This window comes from Entelurus aequoreus, linkage group LG02 (genome assembly GCF_033978785.1).
Source record: "Entelurus aequoreus isolate RoL-2023_Sb linkage group LG02, RoL_Eaeq_v1.1, whole genome shotgun sequence".
NCBI classification, from domain to species: domain Eukaryota; kingdom Metazoa; phylum Chordata; class Actinopteri; order Syngnathiformes; family Syngnathidae; genus Entelurus; species Entelurus aequoreus.
In genome coordinates, this window is record NC_084732.1 from 13,760,733 (window position 1) to 13,776,598 (window position 15,866).

Below are 15,866 nucleotides of genomic sequence, written 5' to 3' on the forward strand. Positions count from 1 at the left end.
ACATAATAGTGAGAGTCCAGTCCATAGTGGATCTAACATAATAGTGAGAGTCCAGTCCATAGTGGATCTAACATGAGAGTGAGAGTCCAGTCCATAGTGGATCTAACATAATAGAGAGAGTCCAGTCCATAGTGGGGCCAGAAGGAGATCATATTGAGTGGGGACAGGTCAGCAGCACTGAGACGTCACCAACTGATGCACAGAGGAGTGGTCCACCCCGGGTCCCGACATCTGTGGTCACCTAATCTGTGAGCAGAGCAGAAAAGAGACGGCAGATCAACTGGTCTAAAAGGGGGGTCTATTTAAAGGCTAGAGTATAAAAATGAGTTTTAAGATGGGACTTAAATGCTTCTACGTAATCAACAGTCCAACAAACCTCACATTAGAATACACACAGCGCTGCAAATAAGTGTGTAATTGCGGCTAACCACCAGCAGGGGATGCTCGAGATAAGACGATGAGTCTGTGCTACGTTTACTGACCTCCCTGAAAAGCGTAAAATAGCTGACTTGCCTTTTTATGTACGTTACGGCTTTTGAAGTCGATACTTTCCTATTCGACTTTATTTACAGCGCGCGTTTAATAAAACATCGTGGACCGACGTGCTTTGCGAGCATTAAAATATTTGGTCAAAAAGGACAAAAAGTCAACTGTGGACACAAACGTGTAGGTTCTTTTTCCCCATGTGCCCTGAACGCGTCGTGCCTACGGAAGCTTCACAGGCTCATATTAGCTGACGGCTTCCATCGACGCCTCCACATCTTCAACATGGAGAGATAACGAGCAGCTCGGCGCCGCTATTCGAGGCTTAAAGGGGAAGACTGGCTGGCCCGGCGTTGACAAGTGGACGTCGGCGACATTACGACGGCCGCTTTGCGGGGGGACTGCGCGGTGTTTTTTTTAGTGGGCGCCTCGAAGGGAGAGCAGCTCGTGATGCTACGTATGCAGCGCCTCTCTGGCGGGAGCGCGCGCGCGTGAGAGCCAGCTTTTTTTTTTTTTTTGTTTAGTTAATTTTTTTTTGTAATTTTGTATTTTTTTGACGTCGCTCCTTCATCTCTCCCGCCGGAGACGCGCAGAGAGAGAGAAAGAGAGACGGCGGCGGCGGGCGAGTGAACTTTTTTGCGGGAGGGGATGGCCGCTCGAAGCCGGAGAGCTTGGTTTAGCGTCCTCTTGGGTCTGGTGCTCGGCTTCACGCTGGCCTCCAGACTCATCCTGCCCAAGGCCGGCGAGTTGAAGAAAGCCGGACACAAGCGGAAAGCCAACCCGGCCAACTGTGGCCTCAACGCGGCTCTGGGCAAGGAGCGCGGCGGCGGCGGCGTCCTGTGGCCGCCGAAAGATAGCGGCTCGCCGGCCACGCAGACGCCGGGACCCCGCTCCAACAACTTCCTTTTCGTGGGGGTCATGACCGCCCAGAAGTACCTGAACAACCGGGCCGTGGCCGCGCACAGGTACGTGCACGTCACCTCCACAATGCTCGTTCACATGGCAGGGGCGTGCGTGTCGTTGTAGTCTAGCAACAATTCATACAACGTTCCCATCATTTTATTACTCCAATTAATCATTTAGACCAGGGGTGTCAAACTCGAATACAGAGTGGGCCAAAATTTAAAACTGAACAAAGCCGTTAATTGAACAAATTAACCTTTTAATAGGGACCCAAACAAGTTTTGCATTGAATATTGAACAAGCAAGGCCTATATAACTTTATAGTGACATGCAAAATCGAGTTTCAAATAACAATAATTAAAAAATATCAATGGCATATCAGGGCAGCATGGTGGCAGAGGGGTTAGTGCGTCTGCCTCACAATAGGAAGGTCCTGAGTCAGGCCTGGCCCTAACCAATCTGGCGCCCTAGGCAAGATTTTAGGTGGCGCCCCCCCCCCACATCGGCAGTGAAGTGTATATACTCACAAGAAACCGAATAGCTTTGTCTTTGACCTTTTTTTTTACTTAAAGAAAGCAAATTAACATATTATATGAGAATGTTATGTTATGATTATCTTTAACCGAATCACAGCAGTGCTCAAATAAAAAAAAACAGCATTCCCTCTCATGTGATATTGCTTAATTAACATTAATGATGTGCACTTTAACAACTAGGCTTACAACTATACCTAATATATAAAGGGGTGGAAAAGTGACTATTACCTGCAGGGCAAACATTAGCTAACCAGAAGGCAATAACAATGTAAACAGAAAACACCTGCTTAAAAGATCTAATACAAATGTCCCTGAGGAATGTAAGGTGGGAGTACTGTTTTTACCTAACGTTACATTATTATTTTCCATAACAATTTAGCCCCCTCCACAATATTAACCCGACGTTAAAACAGAACTACCTATTTATTGATTAGCAATTGCCGAATCATGTAACATTAGCTTAATGCTAAAAAGCCAGGTTACTATCACATTCTGTAACAGACAAATAATTTCATGTAGGCTAACGTTACCTACCTGCTACCTCTGTCTTTTTCTCGTTTCTCCTCTTCTTTTCTATTTTTTCTTCCCTGGGCACCTGACAGTTTTGGCCGTTTTGACATCTTGTGTCGATTTTTTGATGAGGTGACATCCATAAACAGTCATGATACGGGAAGGGAGGGGGCGCACCGTGCGGGGGGAGGGGGGGGGTCGTAATGTTGTAACAAATAATATTTCTATTAAATAGGCTTTACTTTGCATTTTAATTAACGTGGGATCGTTTTTTGTATTTAGAAATAATAGTACAAACCTTTTTTTTTTTTAGGGTGGTGTTTGGTGGTAGCGGGGGGGTGTATATTGTAGTGTCCCGGAAGAGTTAGTGCTGCAAGGGGTTCTGAGTGTTTGTTCTGTTGTGTTACGGTGCGGATGTTCTCCCGAAATGTTTGTCATTCTTGTTTGGTGTGGGTTCACAGTGTGGTGCATATTTGTAACAGTGTTAAAGTTATTTATACGGTCACCCTCAGTGTGACCTGTATGGCTGTTGACCAAGTATGTATGGCATTCACTTGTGTGTGTGTAAAAGCCGCATATATTATGTGACTGGGCCGGCACGCTGTTTGTATGGATGAAAAGCGGACGTGAGTTTGACACCCATGATTTAGACTGTTATCAAATGACAGAACACACCCAAGTCTTCCAAGTAGAACAATGTGTCTTATCGACATGTAGCTTGTACATTCTCATCATTAGTGACTGAACTCATGTCTGTTCTTTTTCAAAGACCCCATTATCTCATCTGGGCTTCAAGCTTCTATCAAGCAGCGAGAAGATTAGATAAATGTCCTGTGTGGGAGCCATTCTGGTGGAAAGCACTCGTTTTACAATTTTGCCCATCATTCACAATCCCTATGGACGACCAGAACTCGTGTTTATCTTTTTTTTGATGCATTCTAAATCGTAAATTAAAGTTAGAAAAAGTCAGCTAACAATGGAGTCAATGAGTCACTCTATTCCACCTATACAGCGCTCTAAAGTACATCCAATCCAATCCCATCAACGTTTTATGTACGCTATATATATATATACATGTGTACAGCTCCTCTGATGGACATTGGAGTGTTACTTTCAAAGGCAAAATTAAAGGCCTACTGAAATGCGATTTTCTTATTTAAACGGGGATAGCGGGTCCATTCTATGTGTCATACCTGATAATTTCGCGATATTGCCATATTTTTGCTGAAAGGATTTAGTAGAGAACATCGACGATAAAGTTTGCAACTTTTGGTCGCTGATAAAAAAGCCTTGCCTGTACCGGAAGTAGCGTGACGTGACAGGTTGTGGAGCTCCTCACATCTGCACATTGTTTACAATCATGGCCACCAGCAGCGAGAGCGATTCGGACCGAGAAAGCGACGATTTCCCCATTAATTTGAGCGAGGATGAAAGATTCGTGGATGAGGAAAGTGAGAGTGAAGGACTAGAGGGCAGTGGAAGCGAGTCAGATAGGGAAGATGCTGTGAGAGGCGGGTGGGACCTGATATTCAGCTGGGAATGACTAAAACAGTAAATAAACACAAGACATATATATACTCTATTAGCCACAACACAACCAGGCTTATATTTAATATGCCACAAATTAATCCCGCATAACAAACACCTCCCCCCTCATAAATATGATTATTTATCAAAATATAAAAGAAATATACCTGAACAGAACACTCATGATGGTTACACCAAAAAGTAACGCTATGAATCGCGTTTTTCCAAGTTTTTTGGGCATTTTTATGCTATTTCCAAGCATCTCCTTTTTATTATCGTTGATTTTAAATGGTCAAACTAATGCATATTATATATGCATGCCCTAGTAAACAAAAAAAAAGTCATATTTATTTTGATTGTTACATTTTGAAGTACATTTGTGCAGGTGAGTGCGAATGTACCCATTACCAGAGCTGTACACTTGTACATTCTCATCATTAGTGACTGAACTCATGTCTGTTCTTTTTCAAAGACCCCATTATCTCATCTGGGCTTCAAGCTTCTATCAAGCAGAGAGAAGATTAGATAAATGTCCTGTGTGGGAGCCATTCTGGTGGAAAGCACTCGTTTTACAATTTTGCCCACATTCACAATCCCTATGGACGACCAGAACACGTGTTTGATCTTTTGTTTTGATGCATTCTAAATCGTAAATTAAAGTTAGAAAAAGTCAGCTAATAATGGAGTCAATGAGTCCCTCTATTCCACTAGGGGTGTAACAGTACACTAAAATTTTGGTTTGGTACGTACCTCGGTTTAGAGGTCATGGTTCGGTTCATTTTCGGTACAGTAAGAAAACAACAAAATATTAATTTTTAGTGTTATTTATTTACCAAATTTGCAAAATCTTCCACCAAAAATATATAAAATATATATATAATATATTATATATATATATATATATATATATATATATATATATATATATATATATATATATATATATATATATATATATATATATATATATATATATATATATATATATATATATATATATATATACAATAAAATATATACAATGTTTGGGTTATTTATTTACCAAATTTGCAAAATCTTCCACCAAAAATATTTTTCTTAGTGGAATATTTGATGTGAAGTAATCGAAACCTTGGATAGGTCAATAATTCATAATATTGATTTTGATTCAATATTATGTTTTGAGCAATGACAGTTTGAAAGAGAAAAAAACAGCTTTGTTTTATTAGTCAACATTGCAACTTTTTCTAAATTACATTTCACCTTTAAGCTTTCTTATATCACTTTTGTTATGTTTTTGTTTATTTTAATAGTATTTTTAGAATGTGCCGTGGGCCTTTAAAACATTATCTGTGGGCCGCAAATGGCCTCCGGGGCACACTTTTGACACCCCTGCTATAGATAATAAAAAATGTAATCTGATAAATCTATGGATAAAAAGCAGAGCCTGGTGACTCATGCGCGTTTATCATAACTCTCTCACACTCTCTGTCTCTGCCCCTCCCTCACCAATGCTGCTGTGCGCACAATTTGTTTTGTTTTTAACCCCTTCTTAACCCTGAACGTACATTGAAAATACACGCAACCCTAACTCAAAATGCCGGACATTTGAGGCATTTAAGAAACTCCGCCCTGACGGCTCCGCAAAAGAGGACATGTCTGGTGAAAAGAGGACGTATGGTCAGTCTATCGTAGCCCGTTAGCTGCTAGCATGCCGTGTGTTGTGCCTCGGTGTGCATTGTTTACACAACGTGCGTTACACTAATTAATATGTCCGTGTGGAAACTCGTTCGGCACACCTCCGAACCGAACCCCCGTACCGAAACGGTTCAATACAAATACACATACCGTTACACCCCTATATTCCACCTATACAGCGCTCTAAAGTACATCCAATCCAATCCCATCAACGTTTTATATATGTTATATATATATATATATATATATATTACACATATATTTGTATATACAGTCGTGGTCAAAAGTTTACATACACTTGTAAAGAACATAATGTCATGGCTGTCTTGAGTTGCCAATAATTTATACAACTCTTATTTTTTTGTGCTAGAGTGATTGGAGCAGTGGTTGTTAACCTTCTTGGAGGTACCGAACCCCACCAGTTTCATATGCGCATTCACCGAACCCTTCTTTAGTGAAAAATTAAATGTTCTTTTTTCAAATTAAGACAAAGTTATGTTTTTGGTAACACTTTAGTATGGGGAACATATTCTAAGTAACAAAGACTTAATTTAGAGTTATTTGGTTAGGGTTAGAGGGTTAGGGCCAGGGTTAGATGTTTAGGGTTATAATAAGGCATTAATAAGTACTTAATAATGAGTAGTTAAGAGCCAATATGTTACTAATTTGCATGTTAATAAGCAACTAATTAATGGTGAATATGTTCCCCATACTAAAGTGTTACCATGTTTTTTTTACTGGTGCACAAAATGAACCGTGCACGAACATCACCTTGTTCAAACAACAAAACCAACACAGTGCATAAACTCACAACAAATTACACACCTGCAAATCAGTGTGACTTCTGCTGTTGCCGTATCCGTAATACGCCGATAGGGAGAAGTTTTTATTTACACGATGAGTCGGGTGTGTCTTGACCTCCGCCGAACCCCTGAGCCCGACTCACCGAACCCCTAGGGTTCGATCGAACCCAGGTTAAGAACCACTGGATTGGAGCACATACGTGTTGGTCACAAAAAACATTCATGAAGTTTGGTTCTTTTATGAATTTATTATGGGTCTACTGAAAATGTGAGCAAATCTGCTGGGTCAAAAGTATACATACAGCAATGTTAATATTTGGTTACATCTCCCTTGGCAAGTTTCACTGCAATAAGGCGCTTTTGGTAGCCATCCACAAGCTTCTGGCAAGCTTCTGGGTGAATTTCTGACCACTCCTCTTGACAAAATTGGTGCAGTTCAACTAAATTAGTTGGTTTTCTGACATGGACTTGTTTCTTCAGCATTGTCCACACGTTTAAGTCAGGACTTTGGGAAGGCCATTCTAAAACCTTAATTCTAGCCTGATTTAGCCATTCCTTTACCACTTTTGACGTGTGTTTGGGGTCATTGTCCTGTTTGAACACCCAACTGCGCCCAAGACCCAACCTCCGGGCTGATGATTTTAGGTTGTCCTGAAGAATTTGGAGGTTATCCTCCTTTTTCACTGTCACATTTACTCTCTGTAAAGCACCAGTTCCATTGGCAGCAAAACAGGCCCAGAGCATAATATTACCACCACCACGTATGTGCTCCAATCCAGTGGTTCTCAACCTGGGTTCGATCGAACCCTAGGGGTTCGGTGAGTCGGGCTCAGGGGTTCGGCGGAGGTCAAGACACACCCGACTCATCGTGTAAATAAAAACTTCTCCCTATCGGCGTATTACGGATACGGCAACAGCAGAAGTCACACTGATTTGCAGGTGTGTAATTTGTTGTGAGTTTATGCACTGTGTTGGTTTTGTTCTTTGAACAAGGTGATGTTCATGCACGGTTCATTTTGTGCACCAGTAAAAAAACATGGTAACACTTTAGTATGGGGAACATATTCACCATTAATTAGTTGCTTATTGACATGCAAATTAGTAACATATTGGCTCTTAGCTAGTCATTATTAAGTACTTATTAATGCCTTATTCGGCATATAACCCTAACCCTCTAATCCTGGCCCTAACCCTAACCCTAACCAAATAACTCTAAATTAAGTCTTTGTTACTTAGAATATGTTCCCCATATTAAAGTGTTACCAAAAACATATAACTTTGTCTTGAATTTGCAAAAAAACAACATTTTATTTTTCACTAAAGAAGGGTTCGGTGAATACGCATTTGAAACTGGTGGGGTTCGGTACCTCCAACAAGGTTAAGAACCACTGGTCTAGTCTCTTATGTGAATGAGCTAAATAATATTATTTGATATTTTACGGTAATGTGTTAATAATTTCACACATAAGTCGCTCCTGAGTATAAGTCGCACCCCCGGCCAAACTATGAAAAAAAACTGCGCCTTATAGTCCGAAAAATACGGTACTCGAGGAATCGTTTCAGCTCTAAATAATTGTGCAGCCTGAGCTTGAACCCATTGACACCTGCATTCTGTTCCATTGAAACTTTCCAGCCCGACCACATTTCTATTTTCACTCACCAGTTTCCAAATAAGTCAAGTTGACAGAAGAGGAGTGTGCAGGTCTCCGGTCCGCATGACAGGCGTGTCGCACTCCCCACCCTCTAATCAGTGCACGTATACACACAAGCCTGACTTGACGTGCACTGCTGCCTCCATGAACACCACATCACTGCTGTCGCAGCATGAAGGAACTTTAACATGTGAACATCTGGCCGGCTTTTTCTTTTAGCCGAAGACAGCATTTGGTGCTGATCCAAATTATTGGGCCTTGGCTGAGGAACAACTTTGTAGTTCGCTGAGCTTATTTCCAAAATACCTTGTTTATATACAGTCGTTAATGTTTATTTACTGACAAACACGTGCATTCTTTGTCTTATCAGAAATAAAAAGGGCATTGCTGAATCTCTGCCAGCGTGTGTTTTTCCAGTAAACATCAAGCTTTAGTAGAAACCTCTTAAGCAGTTTTAGCCTAATCCTAACCAAACACGGTCAAGTCTATCCTTGGCTGAAGTCACCATGTGGTAATTATAGCCAATATTTTGTTGCGTGTTGTGTGCTTCCAGGACGTGGGCTCAGAGCATCCCGGGTCGCGTGGAGTTCTTCTCCAGCGAAGGCTCCGACACCTCCATCCCCATCCCCATCGTGGCCCTGAAGAACGTGGACGACTCGTACCCGCCCCAGAAGAAGTCGTTCATGATGCTCAAGTACATGCACGACCACTACCTGGACAAGTACGAGTGGTTCATGCGGGCGGACGACGACGTTTACATCAAAAGCGACAAGCTGGAGAATTTTCTGCGCAGCCTCAACAGCAGCGAGGCTCTGTTCCTCGGACAGACGGGGATGGGGGCCCGCGACGAGCTGGGCAAACTGGCCCTGGAGCCCGGAGAGAACTTCTGCATGGGGGGCCCGGGGGTCATCATGAGCCGCGAGGTCCTGAGGAGGATGGTGCCTCACATCCGACAGTGTCTGCAGGAGATGTACACCACCCACGAGGACGTGGAGGTGGGCCGCTGCGTGCGCAGGTTTGCGGGGGTCCAGTGCGTCTGGTCCTACGAGGTGAGTTCTGACCTGATTTTTTTTTTTTTTTTAATTCCTCAGGAATTCACATTCAGGCTCACGTATGAGTTGACAAGCATATACTCAGGGTCATCAATCATACGCACAAAATTCAACTCTTGGATTTTGAAAACATCTTAGATTTTTTTCTTTCAAAATTGATTTACGATTTTTATATTTTATACATAAAACTGCAAAAATAACGAGTAAAGAAAGATATGTTACTTTTAGACTGTTAACATATTCTTGTGTCAAGGTGCCACACATTAGAACAATATTCAATGATTAAAAAAATATTTGGCTTTATGCTTTTGGACATCATATTCTTAAACCGAATAAATAATCTATAAAAACTATACAGTGTTTATAATGTAATCATGATATATAATCTTAATGATGCAAGTAACCATTTTGAAAGGATATGCACTTATTTCTCATTACTGTAAAATTGTTTACCATTGTAATTGGGAGGTAAATAACTTTATCCTAAATCAGGGGTCCCCAAACTTTCTGACTCGGGGGGGCGCATTGGGTTAGAAAAAATTGGTGTGTGTGTGTATGTAATATTTATGTATGTATATAATATGTAGTTATGTATATATAGATATGTGTATATATATGTTCCGTGCGCGATGATGTCACGTTATCGATGGGAAAATGCATTTTTAGACAGTATGATTTGCCTTATCGGCTAGGAGACACAGAGAGTAACAAGCGGTAGAAAATGTATTAGAAAGGACAGATTTTAAAAAAAAAAAATATATATATATATATTAAAAATTTTTTTTTTTTTTTAACTTTGGATTTCTCACGGGCCGGATTTTGGACGCTGGCGGGCTGGATCTGTTCGCGGGCCGTAGTTTGGGGACCCCTGTCCTAAATAAACAAAAAAATCTAATGTTTCTGAAAGCAAAAGTTTAACTTAAATAAATATTGAACATCTTAAAGTGCATTTTTTTTCCCCCAGTTGGAAAAACGAGGTCGGACGTTTTTTTTGTTGTTGTTGCCAGCATTCTCGCTCATTAGTCGGTGTTGATGGGCTCATATTGCCCATCCGATTTTAAGATGAAATATTCCCACAACGGGACATTTGGCTTTGTAATATTCCATCCATCCATCCATTTTCTACCGCTTGTCCCTTTTGGGGTCGCGGGGGGTGCTAGAGCCCATCTCAGCTGCATTTGGCCTATTTTTTGTTAGTTTGCGGAACTTCTCACTAGCGAGTCGCTCTGTCCATGCTTCCTGTTTGCGTAAAAAGCTGGCGGTCTCCCTGAGTCGCTCTCTGCCCACCAAGACAAAGATTGTGAATGACTGAAAAGAGGGCTCACTGCGTTCAGTTAATTCCATTCTCAGAGAGCGATGCACAGATTGAGACCTCTTTCTCCCTGTTTGAAGGGAGAGATGAAGAAACATGAAGTTCAATTCAATTCTGATTCTGTGAACATTTGTGTCACTCAAATGCAGCGAAGAAAAAAAGCCCCAAAAAACCTCAGCCTCACGCGGTTACGTCATCGCACTAATTGAAACCTCAATGTCGATTAATCGTGCAGCTCTATTACAAAGTGGCATCGCCGACTAGTAGCCTGGCATGCATATTTTAGTACTTTAAACTTTTGAAAAGCACAAGCAAGGTTCTAGTTGTTACCATATAGTCCCACAGAGTCAAATGTGCTCATCTATACACTGGTCTGAGTATGTGAAAAATGCCATTTTCGTACATTGTGGAACGACACACTAGCTGCAAGATTATTTTTGGAGCTTCTCTGTGATTCCATATATGATAAGTTCCATGTTGTAACATTACTATAAGTCTTGACAGTCCGAGGAATATTTCACACATGCTAGTAGACACTTTGCGTTCTTCTGTGCTGGGGTCGAAGTGAGACGTCAGTTCAGGGAATGTGATGAAGCAATCGGAACCTGTTAGGTCTTTTACAAGCTCGTTTTCTCATTTAAGTAAGGAGGATGCAGCTTACATGTCATTTTTACGAGCCAGTGTAATTCTACACCAACGTGACATGAAGAGAATGTTGTGCACTTTTGCATGATTTTTCTTACACACACACTATGTAAGTGTTGAGTGTGTCTGGTAAAATGAAGTGAGAGTGTATGCCAAAGCTAACTGTGTTCTACAGGCTCTTGTGTTTTGACAGCTTCATCTGTAAAAAGAATGTTTTCACAGTCGAGTGACTGCTCCTTGTTTATCTAACATGGATAACCATACACAGTAACTATCTCTATAAAGTAGCGCATGCCAAACCAGATACAGTGGACCCTCAGACCTTCACCACAATCCAAAATGTGATGAATTCTACTCCACGTTGCGTTTGACATTTAAATAGGGTTGTACGATTCCGCCTAAAAAATAGGAATTGTAATTTTCTTCCAAAAAATGAAGATCACATTCACACAATGTTTGGGGCCATACGCTTGTGATTTGAAGTAATTTTACACTGTTGGACTGGACTCCTTGTTGTCTTAGGATACATTTTATTTATCCCGCAACAGGGAAATTATGTGGTTGCAAAAAATAAGGTAAAAACTAAGGCTGTCAACGTTAACTTATGTGATTTATTAAAATAAAAAAAATATTGCGTTACCACGAATGAGGGAAGATTAATCCCATTCGAGTTAAGGCTTAACCCGGGAGATGCACGCATTGTTACACGGCCTGTGATTGCGATGAGAGGTGGCCAATTTAGCTTAAAAACTCAACTTTAGAAACGACTGAGGTTACTTGTAGGTATTGAAGCGACAAACGTTCTTATCATCTGCGCACATCAACTTTTAAAATACCATCTTAAAGGAAAACACTTACTCGAGGGTGGTGCCGGTAGCATGATTGCTACACCCACAACAAGCAGAGGAGAATGCTATGCTGGCAGACTTGACCTGTATTAAGGTTGTCATCAAAAGTAGCACAGATAAGTTAAACCTTTGCCTTTTCCAAGTGGACAATGTACAAAGACCAAGTCAATCAATCAATCAATGTTTACTTATATAGCCCTAAATCACAAGTGTCTCAAAGGGCTGCACAAGCCACAACGACATCCTCGGCTCAGATCCCACATCAGGGCACGATAAAACTCAACCCAATGGGATGACAATGAGAAACCTTGGAGTGGACCGCAGATGTGGGGACCCCCCCCCCCCGCCCCTGGGCGACCGGTGCAATGGACGTCAAGTGGATCTAGCATAATATTGTGAGAGTTCAGTCCATAGTGGATCTAACATAATAGTGAGAGTCCAGTTCATAGTGGGGCCAGCAGGAGATCATCTTGAGCGGAGACAGGTCAGCAGCGCAGAGACGTCCCCAACTGATGCACAGATGAGTGGTCCACCTTGGGTCCCGACTTTGGACAGCTAGCGCCTCATCTGTGGCCACCGAATCTGTGCCCCCAGAGCAGAAAAGAAACGGCAGATCAACTGGTCTAAAAGGGGGGTCTATTTAAAGACTAGAGTATACAAAATACTTTTAATGCTTCTACTAAGGTAGCATCTCTAATTGTTACCGGGAGGGCATTCCAGAGTACTGGAGCCCAAATAGAAAGCGCTCTATAGCCCGCAGACTTTTTTGGGGCTCTGGGAATCACTAATAAGCCGGAGTTCTTTAAACGCAGATTTCTTGCCGGGACATATGGTACAATACAATCAGCAAGATAGGATGGAGCTACCCCGTGTAGTATTTTATACGTAAGTAGTTAAACCTTAAAGTCACATCTTAAGTGCACAGGACGCCAGTGCAGGTGAGCAAGTATAGGCGTAATATGATCAAACTTTCTTTTTCTTGTCAAATGACAAGAAGATGTCATTCATATCACAGCGGATCTGTTATACAATACTTTAGAGAGGCACAATAACAACAAGGATAAACCAACTGTACTACACCAACAAGAGCATCAAGTTGTAACTACTGGCTGAATGAGAACTTATTTTTCTTACTGGAGAACATTGGACATCTGTAAGTAATCACAACGAGCTGGAGTCGGTCGCATTGTACCAAAATAGATTTGCAGTTCAGTAAGACATTTTTAAAAATGTTCTTGTTTGACATTCTGACTACTAAATTGCATTTGCATCCCAATACTGGTAATCTCTTAAGCAAATGTTATTTATGCACACAAATAATAACCCGCGATTAATTATGATCAATCACAGTTCAAGGGTGTGAGTAATGTGATTTAAAAAGTTAATCACCTGACGGCCTGAGTAAAAACACATGAAGATCAAGAGGGAAACATTAAAGAACACTAAAGTGTACATTAAAGTACATTAAAAGTGCATTAAAAAAAGCACAGAGCTGATGCAACCAGCTGCCATTTCTGTCTTCCGACCATTGGACAATGGCCTGAGTCTTTAAAGGCCTACTGAAATGACATTTTCTTATTTAAACGGGGATAGCAGATCCATTCTATGTGTCATACTTGATCATTTCGCGATATTGCCATATTTTTGCTAAAAGGATTTAGTAGAGAACATCGACGATAAATTTTGCAACTTTTGGTCGCTGATAAAAAAAGCCTTGCCTGTACCGGAAGTAACGTGACGTTGCAGGTTGAAGGGCTCCTCACATTTCCCCATTGTTTACACCAGCAGCGAGAGCGATTCGGACCGAGAAAGCGACGATTACCCCATTAATTTGAGCGAGGATGAAAGATTTGTGGATGAGGAACGTGAGAGTGCAGGACGTATCTTTTTTCGCTCTGACCGTAACTTAGTGTGGAATCCAATTAGCCCCTGTACCTTTCTCCTTTTTCTATTGTGGATCACGGATTTGTATTTTAAACCACCTCGGGTACTATATCCTCTTGAAAATGAGAGTCGAGAACGCGAAATGGACATTCACAGTGACTTTTATCTCCACGACAATACATCGGTGAAGCACTTTAGCTACGGAGCTAACGTGATAGCATCGTGATTAAATGCAGATAGAAACAAAAGAAATAAGCCCCTGACTGGAAGGATAGACAGAAGATCAACAATACTACTATCAGGAGACACCGAACCAAACACTGGACCTGTAACTACACGGTTAATGCTGTGCCGCCTGTCGAAGCCTAACAATGCTGTTGCTAACGACACCATTGAAGCTAACTTAGCTACGGGACCTCGTCAGAGCTATGCTAAAAACATTAGCTATCCACCTACGCCAGCCCTCATCTGCTCATCAACACCCGTGCTCACCTGCGTTCCAGCGATCGACGGCGCGACGAAGGACTTCACCCGATCATCGATGCGGTCGGCGGCTAGCGTCTGGTAGCGCGTCTGCTATCCAACTCAAAGTCCTCCTGGTTGTGTTGCTGCAGCCAGCCGCTAGTACACCGATCCCACCTACAGCTTTCTTCTTTGCAGTCTCCATTCTTCATTAAACAAATTGCAAAAGATTCACCAACACAGATGTCCAGAATACTGTGGAATTTTGCAATGAAAACAGAGCTGTTTGTATTGGGATACAATGTGTCCGAATACTTCCGCTTCAACCATTGACGTCACGCGCAAACGTCATCATACCTACACGTTTTCAACCAAAAGTTTCCCGGGAAATTTAAAATTGCACTTTATAAGTTAACCCGGCCTTATTGGCATGTGTTGCAATGTTAAGATTTCATCATTGATATATAAACTATCAGACTGCGTGGTCGGTAGTAGTGGGTTTCAGTAGGCCTTTAAGTAAAATGGCAGTTTAAGATAAATAAAAAAATAAAAAAAATAGGGTTATTTAATCAAAGCTGCAACAAGGAAGTGCACTTTGCTATGAAGTCAATGTGGCAAACGTGTGGGAGTTGAACGTTGTATGACTTTGATCATCAGGTGGAGTGAAATGTTGCTCAAGTCCTTTACTGGTCATATCACAATAATAGAGCCTCAAACTACTGACAAAAACATTATGATATTATAGATACATTGAGGTCAGCAGCTCCCCGTCATCCATCTTGGCATCGACCCGTGATGACGGGCTACACCTTGTACACAATGTCATGTTTACACAACACACCTGTGTGTTTTGTGTGTGATGACTCAGCATACAATGGTGTTCCATGCCACAGAGAAGGTGGTGCTTTTTTCACACCACTTTGTCTCCGTCAACTAGAAAGTGGAGGTGGAATGGAGAAGTCTGTGTCGGTGGGATAAACCGTAACCGTAAACAAAACGGGTCACGCTTGTCTTGTTACTTTTGTTGAGGTTCGGACGAAGTCTTTGGCACGTGCGGGCAAGTTCTGGTAAACCTTTTTTGAAAGTGACGTTGCTGTCATGAATCACAATAACATGGCGGAAATGTGGAATCAGAGGCGTGAACGTACTCTTCAATGCCACACGTTGCGTAACCCTCACAGAACACAAAGAATGAGAGTTAATAAAGTAAACTTTGATGTCATAGAAAGTTCAGAACTAAACTAAGAGTTTGGTTACCATAATGGCTGAGCTATCAACTAAACTATCGATTAGGTTGTTCGATTAATTGGCTTAAACAGACTTTAGCCTCTAAGTGTATTTTGGAAAAATGGTTTAAAATAAAAAAAAAATCTGCGAGCCATGATATTCATTCTTTTTTTTGTAATAAATGCACATTGCATTTATATTAATTTGCTAGTGGCGTACCCCTAGTCACGCCCCCACCGCCACAAGTACATTAGCAATCTGTAGGAAACGCTACCATTCGTGCATTATGACAAAAAAAACAACTCTATCGTTAGCCGCCAAACAGATAACAGCACCCACACAGCA

The 15,866-nt window shown here is 41.5% G+C and overlaps 1 protein-coding gene across 1 annotated transcript in view; it reads left to right on the forward strand.

The window, feature by feature from the left end:
- The first annotated feature begins 713 nt into the window (after positions 1–713).
- The window catches only part of chsy1 (chondroitin sulfate synthase 1), an 87,034-nt gene continuing 71,881 nt past the window's right edge, over positions 714–15,866 (forward strand). Inside the window, exons 1-2 of the mRNA XM_062022398.1 lie at positions 714–1,448; positions 8,645–9,140. Coding sequence (XP_061878382.1) covers positions 1,132–1,448; positions 8,645–9,140 — 813 coding nt within the window. The 5' untranslated portion in view covers positions 714–1,131. The remainder of the gene's footprint in view (positions 1,449–8,644; positions 9,141–15,866) is intronic.